Source organism: Eubalaena glacialis, unplaced genomic scaffold (assembly GCF_028564815.1).
Source record: "Eubalaena glacialis isolate mEubGla1 unplaced genomic scaffold, mEubGla1.1.hap2.+ XY scaffold_999, whole genome shotgun sequence".
In the NCBI taxonomy this organism is placed as follows: Eukaryota; Metazoa; Chordata; class Mammalia; order Artiodactyla; family Balaenidae; genus Eubalaena; species Eubalaena glacialis.
The window spans coordinates 1-20,359 of NW_026871906.1; the positions used below are offsets into that span (position 1 = coordinate 1).

The 20,359-nt window shown below is 43.0% G+C and overlaps 1 protein-coding gene across 5 annotated transcripts; it reads right to left on the reverse strand.

Annotated features, from left to right (window-relative positions):
• Positions 1 to 1,987: 1,987 nt before the first annotated feature.
• On the reverse strand, positions 1,988 to 19,374 carry LOC133083976 (uncharacterized). Of its 5 annotated transcripts, none has more exons than XR_009699347.1 (5): positions 19,223 to 19,374; positions 6,199 to 6,300; positions 5,078 to 5,417; positions 3,828 to 3,925; positions 1,988 to 2,015 (listed from the first exon to the last, which is right to left on the reverse strand). XR_009699347.1 is itself a non-coding variant. In XM_061179860.1 (4 exons), the coding sequence occupies exons 2-4, from the start codon at positions 6,267 to 6,269 to the stop codon at positions 3,905 to 3,907; spliced, it is 432 nt and encodes a 143-aa protein (XP_061035843.1). In that variant the 5' UTR covers positions 6,270 to 6,300; positions 19,223 to 19,374; the 3' UTR covers positions 3,767 to 3,904. The 5 variants fall into 5 exon arrangements, 1 of the variants encoding a protein (XP_061035843.1); XR_009699346.1 differs by lacking the exon at positions 1,988 to 2,015 and adding an exon at positions 3,275 to 3,614; XR_009699349.1 differs by lacking the exon at positions 1,988 to 2,015 and adding an exon at positions 3,589 to 3,608.
• Between the last annotated feature and the right edge of the window lie 985 nt (positions 19,375 to 20,359).

Genomic DNA, 20,359 nt, shown 5'->3' on the forward strand with positions numbered 1-20,359 from the left:
ATGAATTTAACCTTGAAGCAGCAGCTCAGTAAGGGAAATAAAATCATCAGAAGTTATCTAATCACAGCCACAGCCATCCAGGCCTCTGTCTTATCTGCTGGGTCATAAGAATGGTACCTTCCTAAACTTGAAGGGCATCCAATCAAATAAGTAAAGGTGTTGCTCACCTCTGGCTCTTGGAGGGATTGCTAGGCAGTCTACCCAGTGTATACTAACTGCAAAACACTGTCATGGTTTTGAAACACCTATGATCCAGGAAAGCTTTTTGGGGTGCATGGGGAAGGTTTCTTTTTGACATCAAGCAAAAAATAAATCACCAAGCTCTTTGAGCACAGGGGTTCTTAAGAGGGCAGTAGAAGGAAGGAATGGGCAGAAAAGATGATCTCCAATGAAGTGAAGGACATTTTTCCAAAAGAGTAGGATTTAGTCTCAGTTTAAGGAGAACACTTTTAAATAGCTGGGACAGCTCCAAACTGCAGTTTAGGGAATGAGTGCTTCAAAAGAACAGTGCTTTAAAAGTCCTGGCAAGGCAGCAAGAGGATGAAGAGTTGGTTTTGCATAGTTTTGAACACAGGAGTAAAGAAGCAGAGGCATCTCTGACTAAAAGGCCCTGAGATCCTATGGCATCAATGGGTCAGTTGCAGGGGCAGGGGGTGTGGGGGGCGATATTTCTCTCTCAACGTCTCCCAGGGCAGCCACCCCTCCCTACCCCACGCCCCCACTCCCTTCACCCTTCCTCCCTCCACTGTTGGGTCCCCAGGGACAGCACTTCTTAAGCTGGAGTTCTCAGGCACCATCTCTGCGGTCTGGATTCTTCCTGGAGCCTGGCAAGTTCTGGGACAGGAAGGCAGGTCTGCAAGGCCGCTGCGGTGCCGTCGGACCTGGAGGCCTGGAGAGGAACTGGAGCCCTGAAGCCCACCCACGTCCTTGAAGCCGAGGGAGGAACACATCCTCCTAACAGTACTTCTCAGGGGTCAGTGTGCTCCCCACCCGACGGTGATCCATACTCACTTGAGGCAGCAAGCACTGCCTCTAACTGGCTCCCTCGATTCCGCCTTAAGGGTCCTCGCACATGAGTGATAGCGCAGGCCCCGGATCTCTTTAGTCAGCTGAGGCCAGTGCTGCTGGGATCCCTCCAGTCCCATCCCCCAGCCCCTCCCTCTGGGACTGTATCTAATAGAAGAAAGAGCACAGAGGAATTGGCTGAATCAAGGGACCTGGGAGCCTGGGTATGAGTTTGAACACCGAGAAGCTAAGGCGCAATTACATATTATTGGAAATTCTTGTGGGGTGTGTGGGGAGAGGTTAGGAGGCTGAGAGGCTGAGTCGACCTGGTGAGTCCAGCCCCAGGACACCACACAGCCCCGCCCCCCTTTCCCTGCCATCAGACAAGGGGTGCCGCAACTCCAGCTGGGACTCTGCACTTCCCCCTCCCTGATTCTCCAGAAGAGCAGGTGGCCCCCCTCTGAGGGCAGGGGCAAGACAACGGACCAAGTCCCCCTGCACTAAGGCGCTACTGGAAGCTCTTCCTGAACAGCAGTGCTGGCTTGGAGCGAACCCGTGCACCGCCAAAGCTGGTCTCGTCCTGCAGCTGAGGGACGCAGGCTTTACGTCAGCTGCCTTGGCTTTAAATCAATCAGTTCCCCCTTTAAGTCAGGTGACCCGACTTTAAATCACTGTATGCCCCTCAAGCCTGTAACTTCAAAAGTTGGGAACTTCACTTTGATCCCAGCACCTCACACAGCTGAATGCACACTGTAGTCACCCCCAACCCTGGCTTAGAGGCAGGATATAAGGTAAGGGGATGGGCGTGCACACATGGTGATGAGGGTGTACTTCATGTACCAGAAGGGTCCAGGTACTCTGGGTACAGCAAGCAGTGCACGATACAGCAGCTCCCTGGCAAAGCTGGTGATGCACAGGGGGAGCAGGCACACCCAGGCATGCAGAGGTTCCAGGGCGGGAGCTGGGGCACAGCCAGCCGGGAGGGTGTGAAAGCGGAGGATCTGAGCCTTCTGGAGAAAGGCAGACACAGAATATGGATGAGAAACAAAGACCAGATGAAACATGGATTTGAAAAACACACCCTGCTCTTGAAATTGGGGTGGGGGGCACCCCAGATTTGAGTCTTCTTACTCCCCAGTAGCTAGTGCTTTGGCATTTGCCCAATTACTTATAAAATGTGACTGATAATATCTAACCCATAGAATACAGCATTTGGAGTGGTTTGCGTGTTTATGTTTCTATAGGGGAATAAACTTTTCTACAAGAAAAATGTATTATTTTCTGAAATAAATTAAAACCCCTTTTGAAAAAGTACTATATCGGACTTCCCTGGTGGCACAGTGGTTAAGAATCTGCCTGTCAAGGCAGAGGACATGGGCTCGAGTCCTGGTCAGGGAAGATCCCAAATGCCGCGGAGCAGCTAAGCCCATGCGCCACAACTACTGAGCCTGGAGGCCACAACTACTGAAGCCCGCGCGCCTAAAGCCGGTGCTCCATAACAAGCGCAACAAGAGAATCCACCGCAATGAGAAGCCCGCGCACCGCAACAAAGAGTAACCCCCGCTCACTGCAACTAGAGAAAGCCCACACGCAGCAACGAAGACCAAACGCAGCCAAAAATAATTAAATTAATTATTTAAAAAAAAAAAAACTACTATATCCTTCTATACATCTTCTCGGGGAAGAACAGAGGGAAGGAGTGGGAGAGTGAGAAAGACCAATACTTAGTGCACATCCCTGATGCAGGTGCTCTGCTGGCTCGGATAGTTTTATCCCCACTTTACAAAGGAGGAAGTAAGCTCAGAGAGGTTTAGTAATTTTCCCAAAGCCAAACAGCTATTGAGTGGCAGAACCAGGATCTGAACCAAGTCTGTAACCTTCAAAGCCTAAGCCCTCATCACAACAAAACTCAATTAATAGTTACATTTATCGAATTACATTGCAACCTGGGGAGTTCTTGGCTCAGTCCTGAATAAGAGTGAGAAAGAAAGAAATAGCATTGCTCATCCAGTCAACCAAAATTTTTTTTTTATTTTTTATTTTTTTAATGCTATTCTTGTCTGCTTACATTCTTTTTATGTATGTATGTATGTATGTATGGCTGTGTTGGGTCTTTGTTTCTGTGCGAGGGCTTTCTCTAGTTGTGGCAAGCGGGGGCCACTCTTCATCGCGGTGCGCGGGCCTCTCACTATCGCGGCCTCTCGTTGCCGAGCACAGGCTCCAGACGCGCAGGCTCAGTAATTGTGGCTCACGGGCCGAGTTGCTCCGTGGCATGTGGGATCTTCCCAGACCAGGGCTCGAACCCGCGTCCCCTGCATTGGCAGGCAGATTCTCAACCACTGCGCCACCAGGGAAGCCCAACCAAAATCTTTGAAGCAGCTGCTAGATGCCTGGCCCTGTTTGGAGTTCAGCAGTGATCAAGACAGAAAGAGTCCTGCTTTCATGAACCATGTAGTGGGGAGGAGAGACAGGTGCAACTTGGGTGAGGGATTTCACCTTGCTGGGCCTCTGTTTTCTCATCTGGAAAATGGGATGGGTGTTTCTCATTTTCTGGGATTGTCCAGCCCTCACATTCTCTGATTCCATAAGAAGCATTTGTTTTCCTGTTTCTTTAAAATTCAATCAGGCCATGAGCTGTGATGAATGTCGTTAGCTGCTCCCCAAATCACTCTATTTCCACCCATTTCCTGTGATCAGGTCTTTCCCCCAACATGACTCACAATCAATCAAGTCACAGAAGCTAAGGGGCACCCAGCAGAAGAATTCCAACCCTGGCTTCTCAGGAGCTCTGCGGTCTACCTGGCCAGGTAAACTTCACTCACCTGGCACAAGGTGGCCATCCCTGGTTTCACCTCAACATGATCTCAGGCACAAACCTCCTTGTTTTTCCATTTTGTCTTTAAGTTACTTGCTGAAACAACTGCACAAATATGAAAAAAATATAAAATCAGGCATCCTCTGCCCTCAGTGCCTACTAATAAATGATTTTCTGCCACTTTAATGATAAAGATACATTTCAGCATTCCGCTGCCCTTATTATTTTTCATTTTGTTGATATTTCTACTGAATACATCTTTCAATATTTTAACAATGGAACATGTATTTAGGTTGTTCCACACACAGCCTTTGGTGGTAAGGGTTTTGTTGTTATATTTCTATTATGTTTCCTTTAAAAATCATTATCCTGTTTAAATGGATTACGTCAATTTTATAGGCATTTATCATATGATATTGATGAAATTAATACAGAGGGCAGTAGTACAAATTGATTGGAATTGAGAGCCTCCATTAGCACAGTTAAATATAAATATTATATATATATATATATATGCCAAATTACATGCTGAGTGAGATTCTCCTACTCTTTTTCACTCTCTGCCCCTCAAGCCTGTGAGAAATGGAATATTTCTTGCCATATCAGTAAAAAAAGGATGTCACAGTCATCAGCACTTGCAGCCCTCCAATGTGAGCCGGTGGGCCCTGAGGAACTCAGGATATGCAAATACAGAATGCTGGCCCCAGAGAGCTGAGGTGCATATCAAAGGAATGATTTCAGTGAGCCCAGACGCTTGCATCTTCCCATACAAAGAAAAGCGCTACATTCCTCACCTTGGGAGAGCTGGTTTTCCTTAGTTAACAATCACCTTTTGATGTTCCCCATTACCTGCGCCATTCCCTCCCCTGTCCCCTCCCCCCGGTACTTTAGCTCAGGGAGGAAGGAGCGCAGAGAGACTCGGCTAAACAAGGGGCCTGCGAGCCTGGGGATGCGTTTTCAGCCGCTTTCCCCGCAGTCAGGAGGAAGGGCGCTGACGCTCCAACCGGACCCTGCGCCTCCCTTTCCCCGTTTCCCCTCAGGACGCTCAGGCCGACCCACTCCCCACGCCCACCAGGCCCCGCGAGCCAGGCCGAGGGCAGGGGCGAGAGGAGGGACCGAAGTTCCCCGGGACCAGAACGCTGGGGGCCGCTCTTTCTGCACAGCAGCGGCGGGTGGCAGCGAACCCCTGCCCCTCAGAAGCTGGTCGTGCACTGACGCCCGGGCACCGGACCAGGAGGAGGGTCGGCGCCCACTTACCCGGCCCGCGGTCCCCAGGACTGTCGCGGCTTCGGCCGCCGGGGCCCCTCCAGAGCCGGCAGCCTCAGTGAGGCCGCCCTCCCCTCGGGCTCCGGGGCACTTCAGTGACGGCGGAGGGAAGAGACCCCGAGCCGGGAGTTCCAGCTCTGCGGAAACGCGGGCTCCGTTCTGGGCGAGGAGGTGGGACCGCTCTGCCCCGAGGCCTTCCGGGAGGGAGGGCGGCGCCGGGGGAGGAGCCGCCTGGAGCCTCCAGGAGCCCCCTTCCGGGGGTCCTGGAGAGGCGGCCCGGCCTGGGGGCCCCGCCCACTGTGGCCGCAGCCCAGGCCTTTTTCCTGGAATCCTACACAAAAAAGAAAGATACACAGTCTATAGTAAATATTCACAAATGATTGTTGCTGCTGTGCTTACTATTCTATTAAAGGTGTAAAATCCATAAAACACTTCAAGTTCAAAGTTAAATATGAATTTTTACCTTTCTAATTATGTCTCTGCTATTCCCAACTGTGGTTAATGAATCAGAGACTGTGGCATCACTAGTTAAAAATGAGCTTGAGGAAAAAATAGAACTCAGGCCCACCAGACCTACTGAATCACGATCTGCACTTTTACAATCTCCCCAGTGTACTTGTGTACCCATGAATAGTTGAAAGGTACATTTCTACCTCGACATGTCTTTTCTGTCTGAGAAATACACACATTTTATCCAGTTGGATATAAATAAAACACTCAAAAATGCATATGCCTGTGTTGAAACCATCATTTTATCATTTCTTTTCCAGACAAGTATAGTCTCTACACTGGTTTTGTGGATCACATGCCATACTCTTTTCTTGTAGTTAGAAATAAGGTAGAGAAAGTTACTTTGTAAATATATATATATATATATTAGTGGATAATTGAAGACAGTCTTCTAAATTAAAACCAGTTCTCTTAACTTGCTGTTTTCTTCTTGGGTCACATTATGAACTCTTCCCGTGGCCACATGGCATGTGTACTTTTAATTTCAGGGACTGCTGCCATTCCAGGACGTGGCCATAGATTTCTCTCAAGAGGAGTGAGAATGCCTGGACCAAGATCAATGGGAATTGTACAGGGATGCGATGTTAGAGAAGTATAGGAACCTGCTCTCCTTGGGTGAGGATATCTTCCTTCCAGAATTCCTTATCCAACCACAGGGTTTAGAGTCCTTCATTTGTAGAATGTCTCCTGGAATCTTCTGCTTCCTACAATAGGGTTTCAGATTGCAATGTTTCAGGAAAGATTGGGAGTTTGTGGGTATAATTTATCTTATTCTTTTAAAATTGCAGCCCATTACTGAGACATTCAAATTATTTATTAAAGAACCACCATGACCATCAACATCATCAATTTATATATTATTGCCCCAATGCTAGCCTTAACCGTGGCTCTCACAACATGAATTCCTCTTCCCATATCTTATCCACTAATTAATATAAATGTAGGCATACTATTTATATTAGCCATATCAAGCCTAGCCATTTATTCCATCCTCTGATCTGGTTGAGCTTCAGATTCAAAATACTTACTCACTGGAGCTCTAGGGACAGTAGCACAGACAATCTCATATGAAGTCTTGCTGGCAGTTATTCTATTCTCAGTCCTAATGCTAAATGGATCATTTACACTTTCAACAGTAATTATTACACAAGAACACCTATGACTAATTTTCTCCTGACCCCTACCCAGAATTTGATTATCTCTGCAGTAGCAGAAATCCAATGAAGCCCCACTTGATTTAACAGAAGTAGAATCAAAACCTGTATATCTCTTCAATGTAGAAAATGTAGCAGGCCCATTCACCCCGTCCTTCCTAGAGAATATGTCAATTTCCTTATAACAAACATTTCCACAACATTCTATTTTTAGGAGCATTCGACAATCCCTACGTGCCAGAATTAGATACAGCCCAAGTCATCATTAAAACACATCTAACAATCTCCTTTCTATGAATTCGAGCATCCTACCCACAATTTTGATATGATCAACGTATACATCTCTTATAAAAATTTTTTTACTACTAACATTAGCCCTATGTATATGAGAGTTTTCACTACCTGTCATCATACCAGGCAACCCACAGCAAACTTAAGAAATATGTTTGACAAAAGAGTTACTTGGATAAAGTAAATGATAGAGGTTTAAATGTGCTTATTCCTGGAATTGAACTTATTTCTAAGAATTTTACATTCTCCATGCTACCACATTACACCACAATGCTATATAGTAAGGTTCTCTAAGAAAGCTTCAAGGCCCATACCCCCAAAATATTGTTGTATATCCTTCCTGTACTAATAAACTCTCATTGTTTTTACTATCATTCTACTGACCATTATTTCAGGAAATATAATTGTAGTAACAAGCTCACACTGGCTAATGGTATCCCCATTCTAATAAAAAACATGAACCCATAAGCTACAGAAGCATCCAACAAATATTTTCTAAAACAATCCACCACATCAATACTACTTATAATGGCTATTATCATTAATCTAATATACTCTGGTCAAAGAACACAATGAATTACAAAAATCTTTAATCCAGCAGCATCCACTATCATGACAATCGTCCTTGTCACAAAAGTAGGACATTCCCCATTTCACTTCTGAGTGCCCAAAGTAACTCAAGGCATTCCATGAACAGCAGGCCTGATGCTATCAACATGACAAAATTGCACCCCTATCAGTTTTATACCACATGTCACCATCCATCAACCTAAACATACTGTTAATCATGGTGATATTATAAATCATAGTTGGACGCTGAGGCAGACTTAGCCATACTCACCTGGAAAAAATTACAGCCTCCTCATCAATTGCCCATATAGGATGAATAACAGCTATTATAATGTATATTCCAAGTATAACAATCCTAAACATACTAATTTATATCATAACAACACTATCTTCTTCCTATTTATACCCAGATCATGTACTACAAGGGTATCATTATCACACACATGAGATAAAACACCTCCCATCAGGATCCTTATCCTCAGCATTATAGTGTCATTAGGAGGTCGCCCACCATTATCAGGGTTTTGACCCAAATGAATAATTATCCAAGAGATAACAAAAATGATAACATCATTCTACCAACACTAATAGCCATCACAGCAGTCCTCAGCATATATTTCTACTTGCAGCTAACATAATCCACATCACTAACTATATTCCCTTCATTAAACAACACAAAAGTACAACAATTTGAACATACAAAACAAATAACTTTCCTATCATTACTCATCATAATAGCCACACGATTACTACCCATAACACCCATCCTATCAGTGCTGGACTAGGAATTTAGGTTAGTTTAGACCAAGAGCTTTCAAAACCCTAAACAAGTACAATTTACTTAATTTCTAAAAATAAGGACTGCAGGACTTTCTCCTATATCAATTGAATGCAAAGCAAACATTGTAATTAAGCCAAATCCTTACGAGATTGATGAGTTTTAACCCCAGGAAATTTTAGTTAACAGGCAAATCCTCTAGTCAACTGGCTTCAATCTACTTCTCCTGCCTTTGAGAAAGAAAAAAGAAGAAAAAAAAAAGGCAGGAAAATCACCGGCAGAATTGAAGCTGCTTCTCTCAAGTTACAATTCAATTTGTTGATTCACCACAGGGTTTGCCAGAAAGAGGGCTCAATCTCTGTCTTTAGATTTACAGTCGAATGCTAGCTCAGTCTTTTTTTTTTTTTTTTTTTAATTTATTTATTTATTTTTTATTTTTGGCTGTGTTGGGTCTTCGTTTCTGTGCGAGGGCTTTCTCTAGTTGTGGCAAGCGGGGGCCACTCTTCATCGCGGTGCGCGGGCCTCTCACTATCGTGGCCTCTCTTGTTGCGGAGCACAGGCTCCAGACGCGCAGGCTCAGTAGTTGTGGCTCACGGGCCCAGTTGCTCCGCGGCATGTGGGATCTTCCCAGACCAGGGCTCGAACCCGTGTCCCCTGCATTGGCAGGCAGATTCCCAACCACTGCGCCACCAGGGAAGCCCTAGCTCAGTCATTTTACCTCTGTTCATACACTGCTGATTATTTTCAATAAATCACAAAGATATCGGCATTTTATCTTTACTATTTGGTGCTTGAGCTGGAGTAGCAGGCAGCGCCTTAAGTATATTAATCCTGGCTGAGCTATGCTAACCTGGAGCGCTACTTGGAGATGCCCAAATCTGTAAGGTAGTCATAACAGTCCCTGCACTTGTAATAATTTTCTTTACAGTTGTACCCATTATGATTGCAGGGTTTGAAAACTCATGTGGGCCACTAATAACTGGGGCACCTCAGGTAGCATTTTCCCCAATAAATCATATAAACTTTTGACTACTTCCCCCATCATTCTTACTCCTACTCCTATCACCAATAGTAGAAGCTGGTTCTGGTACAAGTGGAACCCTATATTCAGCTCTAGCCTGCAATCTGGCCCATGAAGGAGCCTCTGTCGACCTAACCATTTTCTCCTTACATTTAGCAGGTGTCTCTTCAATCCTTGGTGCTATTACTTTTATTACTATAGTCTTTAATACAAAACCAGCAGTCATATCCCAATACCAAACACCAGTATTTGTTTAATCTTTCCCAACTATAGCCATATTACTATAATTACCACTCTCAGTCCGAGCAGCCAGAATTGCCATACTCTTAAGAGACAGAAATCTAAACACTACTTTCTTTGACCCTGCAGGAGGAGACTGAATCCTATACCAACACCTATTTTGACTCTTTGGTCACCCTGAAGTCTGTATTCATGGCCTACCAGGGTTTGTTATAATCTCACATATCATTACATACTATTTAGGACAAAAAGTGCCTTTCAGCTATTTGGGACTAGTATGAGTCATGTCCACTGGCTTTTTAGGATTTCTCTTGTGGGCCCATCATATGTTTACCATAGGGATAGCTGTCGACTCAGGAGCATACTTTGCATCAGCTACCGTAATTACTTCTATCCCTACAGGAGTAAAAGTATCTAGCTGATTAGCAACTCTTTATTTAATTTTTCTTTCTCTTTTCTTTTTTTTTTTGGCTGCGTTGGGTCTTGGTTGCTGCACGTGGGCTTTCTCTGGTTGCGATGCGCGGCCTTTTCATTGCAGTGGTTTCTCTTGTTGCAGAGCACGGCCTCTAGGCGCGTGGGCTTCAGTAGTTGTGGCTTGCGGGCTCTAGAGGGCAGCTCAGTAGCTGTGGCGCACGGGTTTTTTGCTCCGCGGCATGTGGAATCTTCCCAGACGAGGGCTCGAACCCGTGTCCCCTGCATTGGCAGGCGAATTCTTAACCACTGCGTCACCAGGGAAGTCCCTGGTTAGCAACTGTTCACGCAGGTAATATTATATGACCTCCCACTATATTATGAGTTTTAGGCTTTAGTTTTTCTTTTTACAGTAGGTGGTTTGACGGGAATCATCTTAGTCAACTCATCCCCAGACATTGTCCTCCAGGATACATACTATGTAGTAGCACACTTCCATGACCTAATGTCCATGGAAGCAGTTTTCACTATTGTAGGAGGCTTCCTACACTGATTCCCACTATTCTCAGGTTATACAGTTAACTCAGCATGAGCAAAAATTCACTTCACAAGTATATTTGTAGTAGTAAATATGCCTTCCTGCAGCACTTTCTTGGCCTCTCAGGGATGTCACTACGTTAGTCTGAGTACCCTGAGGCACACACCACATGAAATATTTTGTCTTTGGGCTCATTCATCTCAGTAGCAGCAGTAATGCTAATAATCTTCATACTTTGAAAAGCATTTGTGTCTAAACAAGAAGTCTTAGCAGTGGAAATTGCTACTCCTAACCTAGAAGGGTTACACGAATGCCCTCCACCATATCCTATGTTTCAAGATCCTACCTATGTAAATGTAAAATAAGGAAGGACTCAAGTCCTTCTCAACCAGTTTCAAGCCAACACCATAACAATTATGTCTTTCTCAATAAATGAGATAAAAGTAAAAAGTGATGTAGCTTTGTCAAAGTTAAATCATAGGCTAAAATCCTGTATATCACTAAGGCATATCAATTTCATCTAGGCTCTCAAGATACAACATCACCGATTATGGAAGAACTTTTACATTTTCATCATCACACATTAACAGTGATTTTTAAAATAAGTTCTCTAGTCCTCTATATCATTTCACTAATATTGACATCTAAACTAACTCATATGCATACAATAGATGCACAGGTAGAGAAAATGTGAACAATTTACTAGCCATTATTGTAATCTTAATTGCCCTATCATCATTGTGAATCCTTTACATGACACATGAAATCAATAACTCTTCCCAAACCATAAAAAAACTATGGGTCAGTAATGATACTGAAGCTACAAATACACAGATTATGAAGATTTAAATGTTGACTCCTCTGTAATCCCCACATCAGAGCTAAAACCAGGAGAATAATGACTAATAGAAGTCAACAACCGAGTAGTTAGAGATAGTCATTGGATATTAGTTTCATCTGAAATTGTTGTACACTCCTGAGTTGTTCCTTCTCAGGCCTAAAAAGAGCTATCCCAGGACGCCTAACTTAAAGAATCCTAATACCAACAGGACCAGGCCTATGTTGTGGACAAGAGAGCTCGTTTTCCTGAGTTCAAAGACAGGACAGAGGGATATGGCTGAGATATGGGGTGAATCTGGAGCCCATGGGGATGCACTCTCCAAGCTCCAGGATAGGAATGGGGCCTCTAGGGTCCCAGTCCACCCACCACACCCTCCCGAGCAGGATCTGGCCAACATTCCCTGTCAGTGATGAGGCAGCCCTAATACTTGTCACGCCCCGATGTTGTGTCCTATGTGGGCCCCATGCTCTTGGGACCACACCCCACACTCTGCAGGTCCATGCTACAGGGTCCTTCGTGCCTCAGGAGTAGAGACCACACAGCAAGCAGTTCCCTCCCCAACCAGCAGGAGGAGGGGAGGAGAGCAGGGGCACCAGGGGAATCTCACTCAGACAACAACACCCCAGGGGTGCCAGCGGGGACAGTGATGATGCAGATGAGGCACACACCAAGAGATGGGACCAGAGGACCCAAAAGGCAGCTGGTCAGGTCCTGGCTCATCTGCACCCCGGACACCTTTGTCCCTCATACACCCCCTTCCTCATACACCCTCTCCTTAAATGCAGATTCTTCAGATGCAAACAGGCAGAGCTTCAGACTGAAAGTCAGCTCTTCCAAAATGACCCATCAGCAAACACTGCAGAATTCCACTCCCTGTGCTTTGTGGCTGCTTCCCACTAGCTATCTATTTTACATTTGGTAGTGTATATATGTCCATGCCACTCTCTCACTTCATCCCAGATTACCCTTCCCCCAACCTGTGTCCTCAAGTCCATTCTCTATGGCTGAGTCTTTATTCCTGTCCTGCCCCTAGGTGCTTCATAACCATTTCTTTCTTTTTTTTTAGATTCCATATATATGTGTTAGCATACGGTATTTGTTTTTCTCTTTCTGACTTACTTCACTCTGTATGACAGTCTCTAGGTCAATCCACCTCACTACAAATAACTCAATTTCATTTCTTTTTATGGCTGAGTAATATTCCATTGTATATATGTGCCACAGCTTTATCCATTCATCTGTCGATCCTGCCAACACTTTTACTTTACTCAATTGAGACCAATGTCAGACTTGTAAGGTAATAAATTTACGTTGTTTTGAGTCACTCAATTTGTGGTAATTCGTATGAAAGCAATAAAAAACAAATACAGAGGTCCTACAAGAGCCAGGCTATATATTTATATTTAAGTATTTCTAAAATGAATTTAACCTTGTGATTGACATCAGCAGCAGCTTCCAAGGGATCCCACCACACACCTGAGGCAAAAGCAGCCTAATAAAGAAGCAGTGACAGCAGCAGGTCACTGCCCCACACTTGGGGTAGAGGGGGATTTGATCTACTGTAGCAGCAGCATAGCCTGAATGGGAATGCATCCTCCTGTGGCACTAGTCCCATCAACATTAGTCTAATCTGCTAGCATCTGCTGTGCCAACAGGCCCAACATATACAAACCCTCCAACTCAGTAGCATTAAGTGAGCCAGGCTCAGTGTTTCCTGAAACTCATATCCAATGGCACTGGAAAGCCCAGATATCACCTACTGTTATGAAAACGTAAAAAAACAATAACAGAAGACTGGGAACTTCAGAAAGAAAAGGGGAACAATGGAATGGGTGAAAACAAATGGGATAAATATAAGAGACTATCATTAGCCTCATGAGTTTCTTAAATTCCGTATGATGGTCAAAGCAAAAATTATGACACCATCTGATGTGGTTCTCAACGTATATAAAGGAAATACTACAGAAAACCATACTTTAAAACTGGGGACTATTAAGAGACCTAAATGGAAGTAAAATTTTGAAACTTCACTTGAAGTAATAAAACACTGATTCCAGTAGGCTATGATAAGTTACATATGTATAGTGTAATGCCAAAAGCAACCACTAAGAAAACTATACAAACAGTATACACAAATGATTATAAATAAATTAGCTTAAAATGCACTTATTAAAAAATGTTTAAGTAACCCACAAGAAGGCAAAATAAGAGAAACACAGGATTGAGAAACTAAGGTAAAAGACAAAACAAAAAATAAAATGGTAGACCTAATCTTTAACATAGCAATAATTACATTAACTGTAAATGATCTAAATAACCAAGTCAAAGACAGAGATTGGAAGAGTAGATGAAAAAATCACAAGCATGATCCAACTATATACTGTCTATAAGAAGCTTACTTTAAACATCATGATATAGGCAGTTGAAAGGAAAAGGATGAAAAAGATATATCATATGAACATTAATCAGAAAAAGCAGGAATGGCTATATTAATATCACATAAAGTAGATTTCAGAGCAAAGGAAATTATTAGGGGCAAAGAGGGTCATTACATAAAGATAACAGGAATAATCCACCTAGATGACCTAGTGATACTAAATGTGTGTGCACCAAACAACAGAACTTCAAAACACATGAAGCAAACACTGAAAAAGGTAAAAGGAGAAAATTTTAAATCCACAATTATTATTTGAGACTTCAACACAGCAATTTATAGAACTACCAGAGAGCAAAATCAGCAAGGATATGGAAGAACTGAAAACATCATCAATCAACAGGATATAACTGACATTTAGAGAACACACTCAATAAAAGCAGAATACATATTCAAGTGTCCATGGAACATTCACTCATATACCATATACTGGGTGATAAGAAAACATTAGCAGATTTAAAAGAATTAAAATCATAGAGAGTATGTTCTCTAGCCATAACAGAATCAGACTAGAAATCAATAACAGAAAGACAACAGGAAAATCTTCAATCACATGAAAACTAAACATCACAATTCCAAATAACTCATGGGTAAAAAGTCAGGGAAAAATGTTTAAATGCATAGAATAAAAGAAAATGGAGATATAACAGATCAAAGTTTGTGGAATGACGTGAAAGCAATGCTGAAAGGGAAGTTTATAGGACTAAGTTGGGAAAGAAAATATGTCAAAGAAATAATCTAATTTTCTATATTAAAATAGTAAAAACGGAAGAGGAAAAAACACTAAACAAGCAGAAAGAAGGAAATAATAAAGATGAAACAAAAATCCATGAAACTGAAAACAGGAAAATAAGGGGGAAAAAAAATCAATGAAACAAAAGGCTGGTTCTTTGAATTAAACAATCTAATCAAGAAAGATGTAGCAAGACTGATAAAGATAAAAAGAGAGATGGCACAAATATCAGATATCAGAAATGCAACCAGGGATACCATGACATATCCTGCAGGTTAATAAGGGACAAGTTATTATGAACAAGTCTACACTATAAATTCAAAAATGTGGATGAAATGGACCAATGCTTCTACACCCAAAACTACCAAAACTCAGCCAAGATGAAATAGATAATCTCAATTTTCCTGTAACCATGAGAAACACTGATTTTTCATTTAAAAACTCCCAAAAGAAATATTCAGGCTTAGATGTTTCACTTTTACCCAAGACGTAAAGAATTAACACCAATTTTACATGACTTGATAAGAAATAGAAGTAGAGGGAACAGTTCCTAATTAATTTTATGAAGCCAGTATTACCTTGATACCAAAACCAGACAGGGATAGTATAGAAAGAAGAAAACTACAGACCAGTATTTTTTATGAAATTGGCTGTAAAAATCCTCAGCCAAATATTAGCAAATTAAATCCAGAAATATATAAAAAGAATAATATACCATGACCAAGTGGTATATATTCCAGTTATGCAAAGTTGGTTAAATATTTGAAAATCAAACAATGTAATCCACCATATCCAATCGATTAAGGGGGAAAAGTCACGTGATCCTATCCATTAATGCAGAGAAAGCATTTGACAAAATCCAATCCCATTCATGGTTTTAAAAAAAGAAGATAAAAAACTCCAAGCAAACTAGGAATAGAAAAGGAACATACTGAAACTCATAAAGATGATCGACAAACAACCTATACCGACATTATATTTAACTGTGAAAGACTGAATGCTTTCTCTGTAAGATCAGAAACAAGGCACCGATATCTGCCCTCACCACTTTTATTAAATATATTACTGGAGGTTCTAGTAAGAAAATAAAGCAAAAATAAATAAATACATAAATTTAAAAGTTAAATTCTTAAAAAGTTTATTTTAAAGATAAAAGGACTATTCCTACTATGTTGAATAGGAAGGAATATATCCTACTGAATGCTGAATAGTAATATATCCTATTATATTGAATAAGGAAAACTAAAACTGTCTATATCTGAAGATGAGATGATAATCTAAACGGAGAAAATACCAAGGAATCCACAAAAAGCTTGAGAAATAATATTAGTTTGTAAATGTTTTAGAGTACAAGATCAACACAATTTTATCAAATTATATATTAATAACAAATGTGTAGAAGCTTAAATAAAAATATGTGATGCCATTTACAACTGACCTAAATAAATACTTAAATATAAGCCCAATAAGACATTTATAGGACCTCTACACTGAAAATTACAAAATGCTGATGAAGAAAATTTTAAAAGTCCCAAACAAATAGGGAGACATACCTTGTTCATGGATTAGAAAACACAACATACTAAAGATGTCAATTCTCCCCAAGTTAAGAGGCTTAACACAATTACTCTTAAAATGCCCTCAAGGTTGTTGTGGATATAGACAAGCTTATTCTAAGATTTATATGGTAAGAAGAGGCTGAAGAATAGCTAAAACAATTTGTAAAGGAAGATTAAAATGGGAGGAATTAATCTACCCAATTTCAAGATTTCGCAGTAATGATGGAGGGTAGATACATAGATCAATGGAATGGAACAGAGAACCCAGAAATAGACTGACATAAATACATTTAACTGGTTTTTGACAGCAGTGCAAAAGCTATCAAGGAAGAATAGACTTTTCAAAAAATGGTACTGAAACAGTTGGACATCCCTCGACAAAAACAAACGAACAAAAAATGAACCTTAACCTAAACCTTACACATCTTACACAAAAATTAAATCAAAGTGGATCATAATCTTAAATGTAAAAGCTGGACATTTTTAGAAAAAAATAATAGGAGAAAATCTTTGGCATCTAGAACTAGGTGAATAATTCTTAGACTTGACACCGAAAGTATGATCAATAAAAGCAAAAACTGATAAATTGGATCTCATCAAAATGAGTTTAAAATGCTTCATAGAAGATCCTTTTAAGTGGATGAAAACTCAAATTACACAGTGGGAAAACATATTTGAAAATCCCATATGAGACAAATGACTTGTATCTATAATATACAAAGAACTCTCCAAACAACTTAAAAAAATCCAACTAGAAAATAGGCAGAAGACAGGAACAGACATTTCATGGAAGAGAATATACACATGGCAAAGAAGCACATGAAACGATGTTTAACATCGTTAGCCATTAGGGAAATGCAAATTAAGACCATAATGAGATATCAGAGAATAACTAAAATTAAAGTATAGTGACAACATCAAATGCTGGCGAGTACGTAGAAAAATTATATCACATCACTGGTGGGAAAATAAAATGGTTTAGCCACTCTGAGAAACAGCTTGACAGTCTCTTTTAATCCTAAAAGTAGATTCACCCTACAATGCAGTAATTGTACTCTTGAGCATTTATCCAAAAGAAACAAAAACTTAATGAAGTTCCCACAGAAACTTACACATAAATGTTCATAGCAGTTTTACTTCTAATAGCCAAAAACTGGCAACTACCCAAATGTCTTTCAATGGGTGAATGTTGAAACAAGTTGTGATAAAATCTTATGATAGAATACTACCGAGCAACAACAAGGAACAAATTATTAATATATGCAAAAATTGAAATGAACTTCAAGGGAATGATGCCGAGGGAAAAATTTTAAAAAGCCAATCTCCGAAGATTAAGTAATTCATGATTATGTTTACATATTATTCTTAAAATAACAAAACTGTGGAGATGGAGAACAGATTAGAAGTTGCCAAGGGTTAGAGATGGGGGTAGAAGGTACAGCGGGGGAACTTTGTGAGGTTTTTGTGGTCCCAGTACAAATAATACAGCAATCTTGGTTTTAATCCCTAAAGATTTTTAAAAGCAATTCCTAATAAGAGGTGTCCAGATATTTAGCAATGGCAGCAGATTAGAGGTATAGCTCCCCAACATGACAACTTCGAAAGCGATCTATACTATCAATACTAATTTAATGCATATGTTAATTTTAAAAAGGCCAGTCACAATACTTAAATGGTACATATCTTAACGATATTATTCTGGGTATCCAGCTATACCAGATGGACTAGCAGGATTTTCTGTACATTCAATCTTATTTAAGACAGTAAATCTTATAATAAGACAGTTAAAAAAAGAAAAAGAAAAAAAAAAACAAACCTCAACTACAGTTGGATATTCTCATAGGAAGATGAGGAGAAAATATGTAGCAGCGGTTCAAAAGCTTAAGCAGTGGCACCTAAATTTGGCTGCACGTTAGAATCATCTGAAGCACTTTTTAAAAACCCTCACACCGACAGTTGGTCATCCTAGACCAATAAAATCATTTTAAACCTCCTCAGACGATGCCAATGTCTAGCCAGAACTGAGAACCAGCGGACTAAGCAGAAGGGGATGTTTCTACAAAGATCTCTTAACAATAAGTCCTTTCACCCAATCAAGATTTACCTCCCCGCAAAGGGGTAAAGAAGGCTAGATGTTGTCCATACTTGCTTAGCTTTAATTAGCACTTGTGACTTGCCCAAAACCTAGATCATGCTTCCCCTAAATTTCATGTTATTCCCTAAGTTTTTCAAACCCAAGGCTAAGGGGTTTGCCAGGATGAGATTCTAAGTGCTCACACAGGGGAAGTCCCTGGCAAACCAGGACAGCGGTCACTCTACATTGAAATGTAAAGCATCCTAAATAACCCTGCCACTGCTCCCAGATACTAGTCTGTGCCAACCAGTGGAGAAAAGGCATTCTCCATTACTACCACGGCAAATGCTACTGTACTTACCTTGGCTAGTCCCTATCTTTTCCAGGCGCCACTCCCCTTCACCTGCTGGTGGACGCTTTGGCCAGCTGACAATGCAGATATTTTCAAACTTTAAGGTGAATAAAAATCATCTGGAGGGCCTGTTATAACAGAGATCACTGAGCCCCACCAGAGTTGCTGATTCCATAGGGCTAGGACCGGGCCCTACAACTTGAATATCTAACACATTATCAGGGGACGCTGGTAAAGCTGGTCAGGTAAAGTCTGGTAAAGCTGGCCAGGAAAAAGAAACCCGACGTGTCAGATCATAAAGTACGGAAGGGCAAGCCCGCCGGCAGTCCAGGCCGGGCGGGACCGGGGTCCCCAGCCCTACAGAGCCAACGGCAGACCGGCTCGGGCGCCCCTCGGAAGCGCGGGGTCCCCGCGGCCGAGTCTGCGCCCCCGCGCCCCCGGCTGGCCCCGGCTCCCCTCTGCCCACCCTGCGCGCGGGGGCTGGAAACGGCCGCGGAGAACAGGCAGGGCGGGAAGGGGGGCTCCAAAGAGGGTCTGGCGACTCGAGTCGCTCCGTTTCTCGGTGGGCTCAGCGCGCGCCGTGAGGGAAGAGAGGCGGGGGTCCGGGAAGAGGGGACGGGCGGCACTCACGTAGACCGGCAGCAGCCACGGGTAGACGGCGGGCTCGGCCCCCACGGGCGACTCCAGCCTCAGCTTCTCCCCCATGTCTTCGCGCGCGGCCCCCGCACCAGGCTAGTCTGGCGGTTGGGGGAGGGGCGGGGCGCCGCCGGCGGGGGCGGGGCAGGCGGGCGGGCGGGCGGGAGGCTGAGGGGAGGGGGCCTGGCCTGGGCCTCAGCCGCCGCCGCCGCCGCCGCCGCCGCCGCCGCCGCGCTCCCGTCCGGCCCCCGGCTCCCTCTTTGTGGTCACAGGCCCGGGGCCTCCAGCGCTGCTGCCGACTGGGGCCGGCGTGAGGCAAGCATAATGAACCGGGGCCGGGCTGAACCACTCACTCGCGGCGAGCCCCACCCGCCCCGTGGACACGCCCCCTCGCACGCACGTACGCACGCACGCACGTCTTCAGCTGCCCCCGGCCACACCCACCGGCCCGAAGTGGGGTCCCTGGGAAATCCCTCGGGGCCTGGGGTGGCGGGTTCGACTCCCGCCCTTGATGAACCGTGACACCTCCCCCCCAATAATAAGACTATAATTCCTCATTAAATATGGCAGCCGGAATCCCGGCTTCTGTTCACAAAAATGCCGTGTATTTAGCCTATGCTAGGCAACAGACCCTGGACGCTCAGTATTGGCAAAAAAGGAAATGCCCTGCCCTCATGGCGCTGCCATTTTAATTGGAATAGTAGTGACAATGGTCAAGGGAGAAAATAAAGTGTCATCATCGCCACGGGGATGGTTAATCTCATGTGCGCACTGCGTGGGGCCCCCGGCAAGCACAAACATTATTCCAGATGTGGCCAGGAAGGTATTTTTCAGAAGAGATGAACACTGAAATTGGTCCACTTTGCATAAAGGAGATTGTCAATGCCGCGGCGTGGGTGGGCCTCGTCCATCAGTTGAAGGACTGGAGAGAAAAATGAGGTTCCGTAGAAAGAGGGAACTGTTCCTCCAATGGCCTTGGGACATCAGCTCTTCCCTGTGTCTCCAGCCCAGAGTCCTGCCCTGACTTGCCTGCCTCACGGTCACATGAGTCAACTCCTTAAACAAAACTATATATGGAAAAATACTGAATATATACAAGCCTATTAATTTGTATATGTGTGTATACATATT

Coding starts and splice junctions, on each gene's coding strand:
- LOC133083976 (XM_061179860.1), bottom strand. CDS start 6,269: ATGAAGGACTCTAAACCCTGTGGTTGGATAAGGAATTCTGGAAGGAAG. Junction 5,418..6,198: donor TCCTCACCCAAGGAGAGCAG/GTTCCTATACTT, acceptor TTTTTTGTGTAG/GATTCCAGGAAAAAGGCCTG. Junction 3,926..5,077: donor TCCTGGGGACCGCGGGCCGG/GTAAGTGGGCGC, acceptor ATATTTGTGCAG/TTGTTTCAGCAAGTAACTTA.